The 15,806-nt window shown below is 39.6% G+C and overlaps 1 protein-coding gene across 1 annotated transcript in view; it reads left to right on the plus strand.

Annotated features, from left to right (window-relative positions):
- Positions 1–12,361: 12,361 nt before the first annotated feature.
- LOC119733033 overlaps positions 12,362–15,806 on the plus strand; it is a 46,588-nt gene continuing 43,143 nt past the window's right edge. The window contains exon 1 of the mRNA XM_038206613.1: positions 12,362–12,836. Coding sequence (XP_038062541.1) covers positions 12,640–12,836 — 197 coding nt within the window. The 5' untranslated portion in view covers positions 12,362–12,639. The remainder of the gene's footprint in view (positions 12,837–15,806) is intronic.

A 15,806-nucleotide genomic window follows, 5' to 3' on the forward strand; every position in this document is an offset into this window, starting at 1 on the left:
GAAAATAGTCTTACGCATGAAACAACCAATCAGAGACTTCATTAGTACTGCCTTAACCGAGTGCGCTAGAGGAGACATTGTTACCTAGTCTACATTTCTAAATATAGACTACTAAACATTCCAAATTTTGAGAACGTTGGACACGTACAAGTCTAGTCGAATGCTTCAAATACAAATCATTTTCATTCAATTACTATCGTAGTATCACTTCGCAGAAAACATATGCCTTTTAAGAATATGAATACAGACGCCGAACTTGGTAGGTTGCGTAATACAGTGGCGTAGCCAGGAATTTTTCAGTGGGGGTGCGGGGGGGGGGGGGCTGGAACATTTCATGGGGGGCGTCATGTAGATCAATGATAGTTTTTTTAGAAACTCAAAATCTCAGTGGGGGGGGGGCCGACGGGGGGCGACAAGGTTTCATGGGGGGGGGCGACAGCCCCCCCCCCCCCCCCGTGGCTACGCCACTGGTTGCATACTAAAGTCTTCTTCTACATGTATAACTCTGCACAATTTGAAAAAGTACTATACTTCAACAGTAAGACGTTTCGCACAATTCAAAAACACACACATAATCTGCTCACCACATCCAATTCTCTCGAGACTTCAAAAGTATTACACGGCATGAAATGTGCATTACAAGCATTACGGTTTGGGCCCATATGAATACATACATATTCAACCGAATCATTATACTGTTAGATCATGTCCCCCAACGTCCAACCCCTTCATACCCAACCTCGTCCCCAGGGTGTCGAGCAGTACGCGCCCACCACTACCTGCTCTCTCACTGGTATTGGATCATTTGCATGTGCAAGATTTTTGCACACGTATGCAAATGAGGAACAGTCTGGTGCCTGGATATGCGTTACACATTAGCGTTTGTTTTTGTATGCGGTGTCTGGGGTAAAAACAGAGTCAATTCGTAGCAGCGCGAGCACGGCGTGAGTTACGAAAACACGATTTTTGAAATCAAACTGTTACGATCTTATCGAGACAACATGCAGTATCATATTTCATATTAATATGAGCAAATTGGAAAGGAAATTAGTATTTTCGAGAAGGCGTGGACGAATGATCGCGAAAACACGTACTACACGTTGTGAATATATAGCACAAAGTACACGATAAAAATCCATTACTAGCCAATTGCGGTATCCAATCAGGATACAGGAAGAAAGTTTCCTATCCAGGGTTTACTATTGGAAACGCGGTTGGAAATAAAGTAAGCACTGGGGACGAGGTTGCTTCATACCTTCCCTCACTCCATCCCAAAAAATAACGTGAGCTTGATTTCACTTAAGTTATACTTTCTTTCCCATTATCCTGTAAAAAGACAAACTGACAGAATGCAATTAATCGCGCAGCAAGTAGACGAAGTTCAGTAATCATCACGTATAGGTCAGGGCACCTGGATGCATCTTACTTTGGTTTCACACAGGCAAATTATAACCCGTAATGATCCCCCGACAAAGATAATTAAACTACAAGGACTCTGCGATAGCAATTTCCTTTCTTTGTCAAAGAACCTGGATATGAATTTTACTTTGCTTTCACACAAGCAAATCCTAACCCTTAATGATTACCCGAAACAGACAATTAAACTACAAGGACTCTGTGATAGCAATATTCTTTCGTTTTAAGCAAAATTACTTAAATCATCAGTTGGGGATTTTTTAGAGCGTTTCCGAAAGAATTAAATACGTTCCAAGGACTGCCAATCATAACAGACGATTTTAGCTCTTACGATCAAGAAACAATCAAAAGTGAAATTCTTTGGTTTAAAAAAACTCCACTTGAAGAAAACCAAACATGAAACAAGATCACAAATAAACATCCTGTTAGCCAATGTTTGTAAGTTTGTAAGTGATACGATGGACAATATTGTATTTAAACCACTGAATTTCGATTTTATATCAGAAACCTGGGGGATATGATAGGAAGTACACATGACCACATAGAATCAAATTCATGGAGGAAAACAACCCATTTGCAGAATTTGCAGTGAAAAAAAAACCGATTGGTCAGAGGCAAATCACGCTATTGATTCAGCGTATCTATCTGGTAAAATCATTCCACCAATTGGTCTCATCTTGAACTTCGTCTTCCTCTTTGTCATAGTTCGAGTGAAGTCTATGCGTACAATCATCAATGTCTACTTGTCGAATCTGGCAGTTGCTGACTCCATTCTACTTCTTGCTGCATTGATAACGTCAATAACAATTGCTGAAACAGAAAGCCAAAATCTATTGGAAACTTTTGCGTTGTCAGTGTACGGAACAGCGATTACAGTCTCTTTCTGTTTTGTAACGGCCATAGCAGTGGAAAGATTCTCGGCCGTGCATCATCCTATAACTTTCAGGGCCTCAGCCAGTAAAACTCGAGCTGCTAAAATATCTACAGGAGTCTGGGTTCTTTCCGTGGTTTTGGAAGGTTTTCCAATAATTGGTCTCAACTACCTTCCGTTAACAACTAAACTTCTTTTCGCCAAGATATCCTATGCACTGAGATGCAATTTTCTATGTATCAACTGCCACAGTCACCGTATGTATGTACATTTACATTGTGATCAAGCTATGCCGTCAAACTCCTGCTTCAAAGCAACATTCACAGCCAGTTGGAAAGGTTGCCCGTATGCTACTTATTAACACTGCTGTGTTTCTGATTTTAAATGTGCTACGTATAGTCTGGATAATCACTTCTACTGTATACGTGTACAATTCAGACAGCAAATTGGCATTTCATTTAGTGAAATTAGCTTCAAGCGCGCTCATTTTGGAGGTGATCAACAGTTCTATCAATTCTCTGGTCTACAGCGCCACAAATTCCGCCTATCGAAGTGCTGTAGTTGAAGCGTTCTCTTTTTCGTGCATTGCACACCGTTGCAAGGGCCAAACACAGGCAGTGTCAAAAGCAGCAAAAGGCCGTAAGAAAAGAATTGCCATTGAACAAATCGAAGCCGCCGCAAACCCAGTACAGGAGCAGATAGAGCTATCTGTAATTGGGCCAAAGGAGGAAGTGCACGAACACGTCCTGCATCAGATAGAGCTGTCTGCAATTGGGCCAAAGGACGCGAGTCAACGACTTGTACATGTGCAGATAGAAGTGTCTCCAATGGAGCCAAAGGATGCACCTCAAGATGTAGTGCAGGACCAAACTGAGTCACAGGATGCAGCTCAAGAACTTGTACAAGACCAAACAGATGTGTCTGCGATTGCGCAACTGGGTTCAACCCAAGAACGCGAACATGGACAGCAAGAACTGTCTGTAATTGGGCAGAAGGATGGAGCTAAGGAACCCAACTGAGTCACAGGATGCAGCCCAAGGACTTGTACAGGACCAAACAGAATGTGTCTGCGATTGCGCCAAGTGGTTCAACCCAAGAACTTGAACGTGGAGAGGGAGATAATTATTGTAATGTCTGTAATTGGGCAGAAGGGTGATGCTAACGAACCAGAACAAGAAACCACAGGACCGTCTGCAATTGGGCCAAATGATGCAAGTGCAGAACTTGTTCATGTCCAGATAGAGCTGTCTGCAATTGGGCAAAATGATGCAAGTCAAGAACTTGTTCATTTCCAGATAGAACTGTCTGCAATCGGGCTCAAAGAAGCAGCTCAGAAACTTGCACAAGACCAAATAGATGTGTCTGCATTTGCGCCAACTCAAGAACTTGAATATGAACAATCTGTCTGTAATTGGGCAGAAATGTGCAGCTCCAGAACTTGCAGAGGAGATAGAACTATCTTCGGATGGTCACAGAGGACCAAATGACACCTTACCACCAGTATGAGCTAATCCGAATACCACAGAGACTTCACTAAGTAGGCATGTACAAATACAATATCAGTTTATTGTCAAATTGTTAATGAAATATTTGGAATGCAAAGATTTTACCGCCAACTCGTTTATGTGGCACTTACTTAAATATTGTTAGTTACTATATTGATGGAAACATTTCGTAAATGAGTCCATCACAAGTCTTCACGAATCCTCCTTGCATCGATCGATGCAAGGATTTTTTGAAGACTTCAGAATTTTCCTGCTAAAATGTGTATCGTAGGGAGAAAACTCTTCTTGTCTCTACTTATGAATGAATTAATGTTCATCCCCCTTTACTTATGACCAGACTTGAGATTGGACTTCAGATTTACTTGTGACCGAACTTGTAATGAACTTGTGACACTGCTATTGAATCAAATTTCCAATGTTCTTGAATCTTATTTTTTTTAAACTGGACGACATATTTTTTCCCGTCGACAAAATGTTGTAATTATATTCATCACAATGAGTCCTTACATGTCCATCACAAGTGATCAAGTCCCAAGTCAAGTCAAAAGCAATCCAAATGAGCTCAGACAATGGCATTCCGTTGTCAAAGTTCATCCCCCGTTACTTTTGGCCAGACTTGAGAATGGACTTCAGATTTACTTGAGACCGAACTTGTAAATGGACTTGTGATGGACTCGCTATACAACACTGCTATCGAATCAAATTCCTATACCTCATTTTGTAACTTTGTTCACCAAAGTAGACCCGAAGTACATTTGTATTTTCTGCTTTTCTCGAATCTTAATCTTGTTCAAACAGACTTTGGATGATACTAGATTTTGAGCACCAACAAATAAAATAACCATCCAAGTTTGCTTATTAGCTTAAACGCTAGCCTTAACGGGCCTTGACATGATCTAACCTGGGAAGTTTATTGAAAAGTGCACTTCTTTTTTATCATTTAACACTTCTTCATGCTTTTCAAGTCAATTGAGGGCGCTCTTGCTGCGATGTCATTTTAGAAACACACTTTTTAGTTTAAAGTTTTGCTATTCAAATTGTGAATTCAAAGATTTGCTCATTGAAAACACTTGATTTGCCAGTTTATTTTCTACCAAAATAGCCTTAAAATATGCAGGTTTCTGCCTAAATGACATCACATGTTTGCTCATGACTATGGTAATCGCATTCTCATAAAAATAATAAAGGTAATACAATTAAAAATGGCAACATGAACTTTAAAAAGGAAAGTTAAAATGGGGCACAAAGGTACAATTCTAAAGATTGCATTTAAAAATATCATTACATAGGCCCTTTATTCTTCAATTCTTACAGGACCATTCAGTCATGAATTTCAATGAGCTCCAGGACAATGCTTTGTGTTTCCCTTTCTCCCTGCAATATAACACTCTCCCATAGACTAAGCAATAATTGCTCGATTGAGAACCGTTTTCAACAAAAGACACAACTCTCGAGAACTGAAAGGATCTTTTGTTCTCCCTTTGTGTGTCTGTCCCCTATCGTAAAGCCATACATGTACATTAAGATCTGTAATCCGGTGTTAATGATATTTCACACCATTATATTGAGTGCTGTAAAATGTAAGATTTCCAAAATGTTATAAAAAGCTTCTGCGTTGTACTTAGAGAAAAAAATATTCCCAACCACTATTTAGCTAGCCTTCTTGATTATGCACAACAACAAAAACTTTATTAAAGAAGCAGCACTTTTTTTATATTTTAGATGTACCTGCATCAAAACTGAAAGTTTTATGAAGAGAAGGTCATTCACATGCGTGACTTGTTCAAAAGCCACAAGTGAGAACATAAGATAACAATGAAATGAAAGTGCGAGTGAAAAGACAAGCAAAGAACACCAAGTCACGGTTATGTCAACCACTTTAACTCAAAATATATACACAAAGAGTAGAGAGAAAAGTGCATCTGGAAGACATCACGAGTCATGTGCGTGATGCAACTATTCCTGCTTTCCCTTTCAACAAATTTAAATTTCTGAACAGAAAAGTGTAAATGCCTTAATTTCATTGTCTCTGGGTGTATGATATTAATTGTATGGAAGTCACACCAGTATAGTAAAACACCTGAACATATTTTTTAAATATCAGTGTTTTTCATAAGCTGCGCAAAGAAATCGCTGGTGGGACTATGCGAGAAGTCTCTGTGCATTGGCCATGGCTGTGACCTGCCCACAATGCTTTGCGAAGCCTGCATTTCCTTCACAAAGTTTTGTGGAATAGATTATCGGCCACCAGCGCCATTGGATAGGACGGTGGGGACCAGTGAAAGCAAACAATGTCAACAAGATTTGATTTATTTGCTGTGAAGAATCGAAAACAGTGTATGACCCCGTTCCCACTTGATCCACCAATTGGGGGATCTGATCCACCTTTTGCCAAATTGCCGGATCAGATCCCCCAATTGGTGGATCAGATCCGGCAATTGTGTGTAGTGGGAACGCTAACCGTTATAAGGTGGATCAGGATCAGATCCACCTTTTCTGATCCACCTCTGGACCAGGATACAGATCCCCCAATTGGTGGATCAGATCCGGCAATTGCCGGATCACGATCAGATGGGAACGCAAAAGGTGGATCTGATCCGGCAATTTGACCTGTTAACATCCGCCCGGTGCACGAGTGGCGCGAAAATGTTGCGGTCTCATGAACGAAGAAACACGTTTTCAGGCGTGTAGCTCATGTGAACATTTCCAGCGTATACAACATGCACAATAAACAACCGCTGAACTACGGGCTAGCACCGCGCATGCAAAATCGCACGTGGTATCCTAAAACTACACTATAGTATAGGCCTTATTTTTGTTGCGTGTTCGTCCATTACTAAATCTTTTTCATTCCTGAAATTTTACTTATTTTTCCATCCATAAATGACTCTGAGTCCACACTCACCAAAAGACTTCACTTTGGCACAGAATAATTGAAAAGCTTACGAGTATGCGATGAGAATAGTGCCGATAACGCGGTACGTACGGAGGTGACAAATCTGAAGTATTGATTATAGAAAATTGGAAAATGATGTCGTAGTACATCATGTGACCGTTTCTAACCAATGAGAAGATTCAGAACCAGGGAATCCCTTATCGATGCATTGGTTTCTGCCGTGATGTCACAAGTGAGCGGCTCTGTTGGAATTCACCTTTTAATTTATGCACGCACGGATCCTCTACGGATCCGTGATTTATGTTGGTGAATTCGCGTAATTTTTGTCTGTGAATTCTGATAGTGCTGTTTGAAAACTGACCCATCCTGGCCTAGCATGCAACGATGCAACAATGGCACTCCCACAGAGCGCGCGTAATTCCGAACTCAGTGACCTTTCGGACCCAACATTTCCGTACGAAAAGGTGGATCAAGCATAAGTGGGAACGCGACTTGCGGTTTCGTTGCGGTAAGATAACGATCACACCAAAATGCTGGATCTTGATCCACCTTTTTCGAATTCAAGTGGGAACGCGGTGTATATTTCGTAGGTCCCACTCTCCAGTGTTAGAATTTGTTTTGAGCTATAAATCTGAATTATAAGTTATGGAAAAGAAGTTAATTCATGGCTAACTGTACAGCTCGAACTGTAATAGACCATTATTATGTTGCAGCTATTTGATTTTTCCCTATTCAACTCAATGTTACTAAAGCGAGGCTGGAAGGAAAAACAGTCTGGTTCCTTTTTGCACAACATAAATTATCATTCAGTATTGTTATTGGATACAGGGAACATGACTGGAATGGTGGCAGCACGAGGAAGCCATTTCGGATAGTGTTCCCTTAATGTATTTTGTAAATTGTTGAATGTGATGGTGCCTGACCATTTATTCGTTCCGAGATTCACTTTCATTTTCTTCTTTACATGTGGCTTAAAACATTAGGGTATGTTTAATCACAATGTTTAAATTATTCATCAGCGATTGACTAGATACTTTATTAATTTGTAACTACCTTTATTTCATTGCTTTCATTTCTATTCGTAAGTTGCAAGAATGAGGATTTTACCTCGTTTTCAATTTAATAATGGTCGACTCGTGAATTTCTTTCGTGTAAATATGCAAGGCATTTCTTGATACTCAAACCTTACATGTAAGTTTACCGAATTATCCTATTCAAATTGTATTAAAAAAAATTACAATGAGTTGTTATTTTAGTTACGATTATTCTGGCATGCCTTATAACTTGGTAACTCTACTGTTGAATTACTTTTACTTATAATGTCTCGACTAATTGTAGGGGGTGTGACCCCGGGGTGGTGGAACCGCCTACTTATTAGTTCGGAATCTATTTCCTTGGCAAAACTGAGTCTCAAATATTTAGAAAATAACAAATATCAGCTCAAGAAATATTACTTTCAAGTTGTCCGAGTAACTTGGTCACTACTTATCGCCTTTTTCAGCATTGGGACATGGTCTGGCGATAGTGTCCAAGCGGCATGGCCGCCACCGCGCGACACAAAAGAAACGACCAAACAAAAACATCAGATTTCTCCCTCTAAACGGCCACAAAATATATACGCCACCTGAGATACAAATAAAGTATCAATAAAAATGTATATAAAAATGTTACCTGATACGATCTGGATAAAAAGTGAAATTCACTGTTTAAAGGCGAGGGCTCCGTCGCGAAAACCGCGCGGATGCCATTTTCAAAATTTGCATTTTTTTGAAAGATATTATTTCAGTAACTATTTCCATAAGTGGTTAGAGAGTTCTGACATAGAAAACAAATGGAAACCAAGCTCCAAAACCATTACATATTAAACAATGCGCCGTGAAAATGGGCATATAATTATTGCAGTATACATAATTGTCAGTTTTGAAGAGCGCCCCCATTTGGAAGATAAGTACCAGCCCCTCCCCCCCCCCATGTCTACATTTCCGCGCGGATGTGCACTTGCCCCCCCCCCCCCCCCCCGACATCTAAAGCTGGATACGCTATTGATCTGTACTTAGAACTCAGGTGGCGTATCTAGTAATTTTGTGGCCGTTCTGAGTGTAAAATGTGAATTTTTTGTTGGGTCTTTTCTATTTTGTCACGCGATGGCGGCCATGCGGCTTGGATATTCCTTCTATCGTCAGACCATGTCCCAATGTTAAAAAGGCAATAACTAGGGTCTATGTTCCTTGCTCTATGCTGGGACTAACTCTCAATGTAAAAGATGATTTCCTTCAAGTTTAGCAAGAACTTGACACTCGGATTATGTAATTAGATATGCAAAGGAGTAACTATTTGTTTATTGACTTAGGATTTAGAAAAAGAGAGTGAAATGGACAGTTTACACTTGGTTTGATTATTATTATAAATCTGATAAGGCCCCCCCCCCCAAAAAAAATAGTTCTACTTTCGGTTTTCCTGCCTACCTTATTCTGACAGCCCCTACCCTATTTTTTTATGGGAAAAAAGAGGAAAAAACATCAATTTCTACCTCTTACCCAGTGGCGCACCCAAGGAGGGGGGCGCCTCGGAGAGCTTGAGCCCCCCTCCCTCACCCCAAGAGGTTGTAAAAACAAATTATTTTATTTTTTTTGGTGTAATTTTTTTTTAGTCCCACGATTTGACCTTGGTGATTATTTATGTGGCCTATTTTCGAGTAGTTTAATAGGGGTGTAAGTGACGCCACCAACGTCAAAATAGTCCCCCCCCCCAAAAAAAAAAAAAAATATATAATAATAACAAATAATAAATAAATAACAAATAACAAATTTAACTTCTAAAAAATTTGAAAAAGTGCGAGCCTCCCCCCCCCCCCAAAATCAAATCTTGGGTGCTCCACTGCTTTTACCCTATACGCAGACGCTTCCATGTGATCGCACACACATAAAAATAGCCCCCCCAAAATTCCCTACCTACCTACCCTATTTTCGAGTGCCGTGTAATCGGAAGCAGAATTTTTTTGTTTGGCCTAATATTAAGCCAAACAAGGACCAACGAAAATGCAAGAAAAGCAATAAGCAATGGAAAGAGCTGTAAAAAGAAAGGCATGGATAAAATGACAAGAGATAGGAACTGCGCATGTAGACCTGCTTCCCTATATCTACTGGAGTCCATCTGTGTAAAAACATCAGTGTAAAGAAAAGCCTTCAACTCCCTACATGAAACAGTCGTCGAGTGACGACAAAATTGCAAAACTTTACACGCAAAACTTTCTCTACAATGCGCGAATACGAGCCGTCCGAAATAACAGATATCGACCACAGCCGAAGTCCACACATAGCCTGCGGGTTCTATGAACACGGTTTCACAAAGTCATAACAACAAAATGGTGAATTTTAGCGGCTAAGACAGATAAAAGAATAAAATTCAAGGCGAAGGTGTAACTTACGTTTCTGCTAGATCGCGCCTTGTCGGAGAGAGGCAGATTGTCACGTACGCCACGGCGAAGCACGTCGCGCAAGGCTAAGCCCAGGCTCGGCTTAACACGACTACCCACATTATTACGAAATTATAAAAGTGAAAACAGACACATCATAACCTAGAAAATGGACGATCACTAGGATATAATTTATAATTCAAATGGAGTAAAAACATTGAGTACCATGTGGAAGTGGAACTATGTCTAGTCGCACATGGAGACTATTTAGTTCGGCGTGATGAAGCGGCACAAAAAGTTAGACTTGCTACAAGTCCGACCACCACACTAATAAGATGATGTAAAGCGGTAGATATTCATTGAGACATGGAAATGTGGTTCGACCATCTAGAATGTTTGTTTTTTACGGTGATCTGAAATTGGTGATAGTTGATTTATAAAATCCACTTTACTAACTGAAAAAAGGCGGGCCTTTAAAAGGACTTTGTTGAATATTTTTAACTTTTAAACTGAGGTTTTATCGCTGGTGATGTTTGAAGACAATTGTGACGACGATTCTTGAAATCGCATTTTTTGACGAAAGAGGTTTTAGGGTCATTGTGTTTACATATGAAATTGGCTTTCCAGTCATTATTATGTTTAGTGCTGCCATATTTGTTGAAATATGAAATATAATTTTGGGGGGTTTGGGTACCGCTTTAATTTTTTTACTCACCCTGTACATGTGTGTATTTTGTTTTGGCAACATAATATTTTGGAGCCCTCTCTCTCCCTCCCCCCCCCCCCCTTCCAAAAAATTGGTTCTGGTCCGCTTTTGATTACCAATAATTTGTTCGAGATCTCAGACGCAAGGATATGATTATGACAACATATCTTGAAGTAATTCTCCCAAAGGCAGCTCTTGGCATAGTAACCCTTATATACTGCCCTCTTGCGTTAGCACATCGTCAGGCGATCTCGCAGCCCAGCTTGCATGGAACATTGTGTGGTCAAAATTTGTCTGTACGGTGTTCCTTCCTCCATGGTTGGACCCACTAATTCACGTTTCAACTTCATTGGCCGCAAAATGCAACTGCATGTATTTAAACCCTAACTTAACAATCATGCAGACAAGCGACTCTTTATAGTTTAGCAGAACTTTATGTACCGGTACTTAGGAGATTTAAGAAAAAGCAGTTACTGCTCAAGGTTACTTAATTTTTTGTTTTACATTCTGATATCTGTTATTCATGAAACGGGCCACCCTGACACTATCTCCTCTCTCAACACTGTAAAGGTACTAGCTCTATGGTAAAATTAATCACGATGAATCGATTGCATCTGAGACTTTTAACGCTTCAGGGATTTAAAGAGGTAAACTCCATTGTTACCGTCGAAGAAAACTCTTAATTCATAGGGTATCAAAGAGAAATTGTCTGTATTGCAAAAAAGCAGTAGTAAAACTATTTCCATGTCACCTCCATTATAACTTTTTTTGGTTTCTGGTATTTTGTTATCAGCTTGTTAATGTTAGACAATTCTACAAATCTTCAAATAGAGTATGTGTCAGTTATCATTACACGCTTCAAATTCTTCAATTTTATTCAGGATTTAAAAAAAAAATCTCACCCTAAAAAAATTCATGGACAGTAAGCTGGTGAACTGTACTAAGCGGAGACAGCAGTCTGAAGAAACCTGCTTTTAAATAAATTTGCCAGAGCTTAAAAACGATAGGTTTTTGTTTTTTTTCTTGGTTCTTGTGCTGCAGCTTCCATTTCGAACGTTTTCTCCCAATTTCCATGGAAGCGAGAAACGAGACATACCTACAGCTGGAGTAAATTTGGGATAGAAAATTCTCCCTCAACGTGACCCATTTCTCAAAAACAAGGTCGCATTTTGATTTAATTTCTTGGTTTTTTTTATTGGATTTAGGGCCGCAGACCATTATGTTGACATTGGTCGGCCTGGGCCTAATGACTTGTTTCCCACGGTGCAAACCCACGGGACCACGCCCCCACGGAGGAAAGACCTAGGTTTTGTTTATAAACGGATCTGGCCGAAGAATGTAAAGGGCTGTCAACTTTCAGCTGAGCCCCTTGTAACACGACCCTCAATTATAATGAACGAGAATAGGATCCGGAAAACCGCAGATTAAGGGATAGTAACAGGTGAATTGTATACAATGTACATGTACATGTACACATGTCATAGCTGTGTAGCCAGCCGGCCCCGCACGCACGTACACATGTACATGTACATGGTCATTCGTTCAGTAGCTATCCAGAGAAGCGGTTCGCGCCCAGCATTTGGGCCTGGAACTGATTTTATTTCTCACGGATTTCTGGACAAATTTCCCTATTTTGGAAAATTATTTGCAAGTTTCTGATTGAGGACAACCTTTTGAGTCAGCTTTTGACGTTTTCGAGCGACTGGAAGTGCGCTGAGGGTGTTTTCTTTGGATTATTATTTTTTTTCCCACCGAGCTCTGCAGACGAAAGTGAAAATTGTACTCAGCTGTGGTTTGCGCGCTTTCGCACCGTCGGTGTGCAGCCTAGTCATGGCCGATTTTTTGGTCGGCCAAACCCGTCGGACATGGCGGGTTTTGACTGGAAATTTGAAAGCCTTAAGGTCGGCATATGGTCTGACTCAGTTGCTGCTGTGTACCCTTGTGCTCGCTGGAACTGTATTGGGGGATGAAATTGACGGCGACCCGGAAGGAAGGCGAGTTAAACGGGCGGTGCAAACGAACGTTCGGTAAGTAATTTTTAGAGAAAGTGTTTCGAAATGTGGAGATCGTCTGCTCGTGAAATTACAGTCGGTGCGCATAGCGAATGGGGCGCACGTTTTGTAACCGCGCGCTTCGTGTTTTTTTTTTTCTTGTAAAACTCGTCACAATAGCATGGATAATGCATTTTTCAGCAGTTTTTCCCTTTTTTTCTTTGATAAAAAGACTTCTAAAAAGGATTTGGCTATTTTTTGGTAGCACACTATGCAGGCGCAGCGGGCAGCCTAGTCTTATAAAGTTATAGTATAACTTCGAATGGAAAAAAGTGAAATGGAATATTTTGTGTATTTTATTCGCATGGAAGTAAGAAAAACTTTATTTTTCTGGCAGCAACTATTTTTAAACAAATGTTTGTGGAACATTTGATGACATAATTTTTAAAAAAGTTAGGAAATTTTGATAAACATAAGTCCCTGGAAATATATACCTTGCAAATTTCTGTTCTGGCATTGTCTCCCAAAAATGTTGACAATTTTACACTCAAAATTCCCCCATATTTTTCTGCCGAAAATGCTTGAACTACAAAAACCATCAGGGCCCAAGACATAAAGAAAATGGATGTTTTGTGTGGTTAATGCATTTCTTAGCATTTTCTCTTTTTATTTTCTTAAATAAAAAAGTCTTCTAAAAGGATTTGCCATTTTTTTTACTGTGCAGGTGGGGCCTAGTAAATAGTCATATAAAGTTGAAGAAGAACTTAAAAGTTGAATGAAAACACGTGAAAACTTTTCTGAGCATTGTTTCCTTAAAATTTTAAATACTTTATTTGCACCAAAGTAAGAATTTATTTTTTTATTTTTCTGGCAGCAACTTGTTTTAAACAAATCAGTCTGCATGGGACATTGGGGAAAATAATTGAAAAAAAGTTAGGAAATTTTGATTAACTATTTATAAAGTAAAGTCCCTGGAAATATCCTTTGCAAATTTCTTTTCTCTCTCACAACTTTTTCACATAATATTTTACACTTTTTACACTCCAAATTCCCCCATATGTTTTTCCAGAAAGTGTTTGAATTACAATCGTCAGGTCCCGAAACAAAAAGAAAACGGGGGTTTTCTTGTTTTCAAATTTAGTTGTAGTGATGGAGTTTTAGCAATATTTTAACAAATATTACATTTTCGACCCTTTTTTTCGAGCATTTTAAAAAATTAATTTCTAACCTTTTCGAATATTTTGTGACAATCACATCCTCAATAAATTCAAGGACTGATGCTTCATAAAATATTCATTAGAATTTAGCAAATTTTCATGCTAACTTTGTTACAGAAATATCGCATTTTTCTCAAATTGCATTGCCATCTTGTTACATGAAATCAACGTTTGCTATAGCTCTTCCCCTCCTAATTTTCCTTTCAACATTGTCAGTAATTATAGTGAGGTTACTTGCATCAAGTCTGAGTCCGAGTCTTGTCTGAGTCTGAATCTCGATTCACTTGCTTCGGGTCTGAGTCTCAGTTTCGAATCATTTGCATAGTCTGAGTCCGAGTCCAAGTCTCGAGTCACTTGGGTCAAGTCAGTGTCCGAGTCACAAGTCACTTGCATTGAGTCTGAGTCTCGAGTCACTTGCATCGAGTCTAAGTCTGAATCTTGAGTCACTTGGGTCGAGTCTGAGTCTGAGGCACGGGTCACTTGCATCGAGTCTGAGTTTGAATCTTGAGTCACGTGCATCGGATGCGAGTCCGAATCTCGAGTCACTTGCCAAGTCCAATCTCGAGTCAATTGAGTCGAGTTCGAGTCCAAGTCACAAGTCATTTGATTCAAGTCTGAGTTCAAGTCATTTGTAGAGTCTGAGTCACTAAAATTGTGACTCGAGACAGACTAAGTACGAGTTGTGGACTAAAATCCTACAACACTGCCTTTCAAGTAACGTGCATGGCATTCTGTCTGTTTGTGCTGTGAATTATTTGTGCCGTAATTTATAACCCCACTGTCCAAAAGACCAAACAAAAAACAAACTAAAATCCAGAGGCCGTAGAAATTGACTGTTTTTTTTTCTTCAGTTTTTTTTAATTTACATGCTTCACATTAAACCTGAACTCAAATTCTGGAATGGAACTATAAGAAATCAGAGTCAAAATTAAATGCGTATTAAAATGTTAAAGGTCATTATATTTTTATGCACGTAACTGCCTTTTTATTTACACAACCAAGTCCAGTCTTCCTTTTGCGACCAGATTTAACTGGGACAGATTCCTGTCCATGTATATTTGAACTGGATTGAATTGACTACCAATTCATTTTGCTTCCTTCAGTCACAACTAACTAAGCCATTTTCTAGGTGCCAGGCTAAACTTTAATCTCGGGAAAGTTTGCGTGGAAATTCCAGATTACCTTCAGTCAATAAAAGCACTTGTGTTGCTGAGGTGATGGGGCATTACGTTAGTTTCGGTCACTTTCTCTCTAAGTTGTTTGAAAGGAACAGGTTGGTTCATCATTCGAATGTGAAGTCATTATCTTGACCTTTTTTTTTTAGCATTGTGTCTTGTTGATACATATTCATATGGAAATTGCAAAAGAATGACATTTTATTCTCCTTTTAACAAATAGTGCAGTTTATCGTCATGAAAAATCACACAATTTGTTTGGTTGGTCGTTACATTGGATTTAGGGTTTGTAAATCTTGCTATATAGTTGCACAGATCTTAACCACTTCGCACTGGGATTATTTTGATATTGATCAGACCAACGCGCAGGATTGTTTTCACAAACCTCGATGCCAGACAGGTTCATGGCATCATCTGCGGGTAGCACACCAGTTGCAGACAGGTATTTCCGGCCTCGCTCATTGTGTGTTTATCCGTCATTCGTTTAGAATACCGCAAAACCTTTGCGTGTATACAAAAGTACGTCATTCAAAGTGAACTGGTTAACATTTGGAGTAGGTCATGTGGTAGTAATATGGTGACTGCTCTGTACATGTAGACTGTCATGCATATTA

This window comes from Patiria miniata, unplaced genomic scaffold, assembly GCF_015706575.1.
Source record: "Patiria miniata isolate m_02_andy unplaced genomic scaffold, ASM1570657v1 HiC_scaffold_25, whole genome shotgun sequence".
In the NCBI taxonomy this organism is placed as follows: domain Eukaryota; kingdom Metazoa; phylum Echinodermata; class Asteroidea; order Valvatida; family Asterinidae; genus Patiria; species Patiria miniata.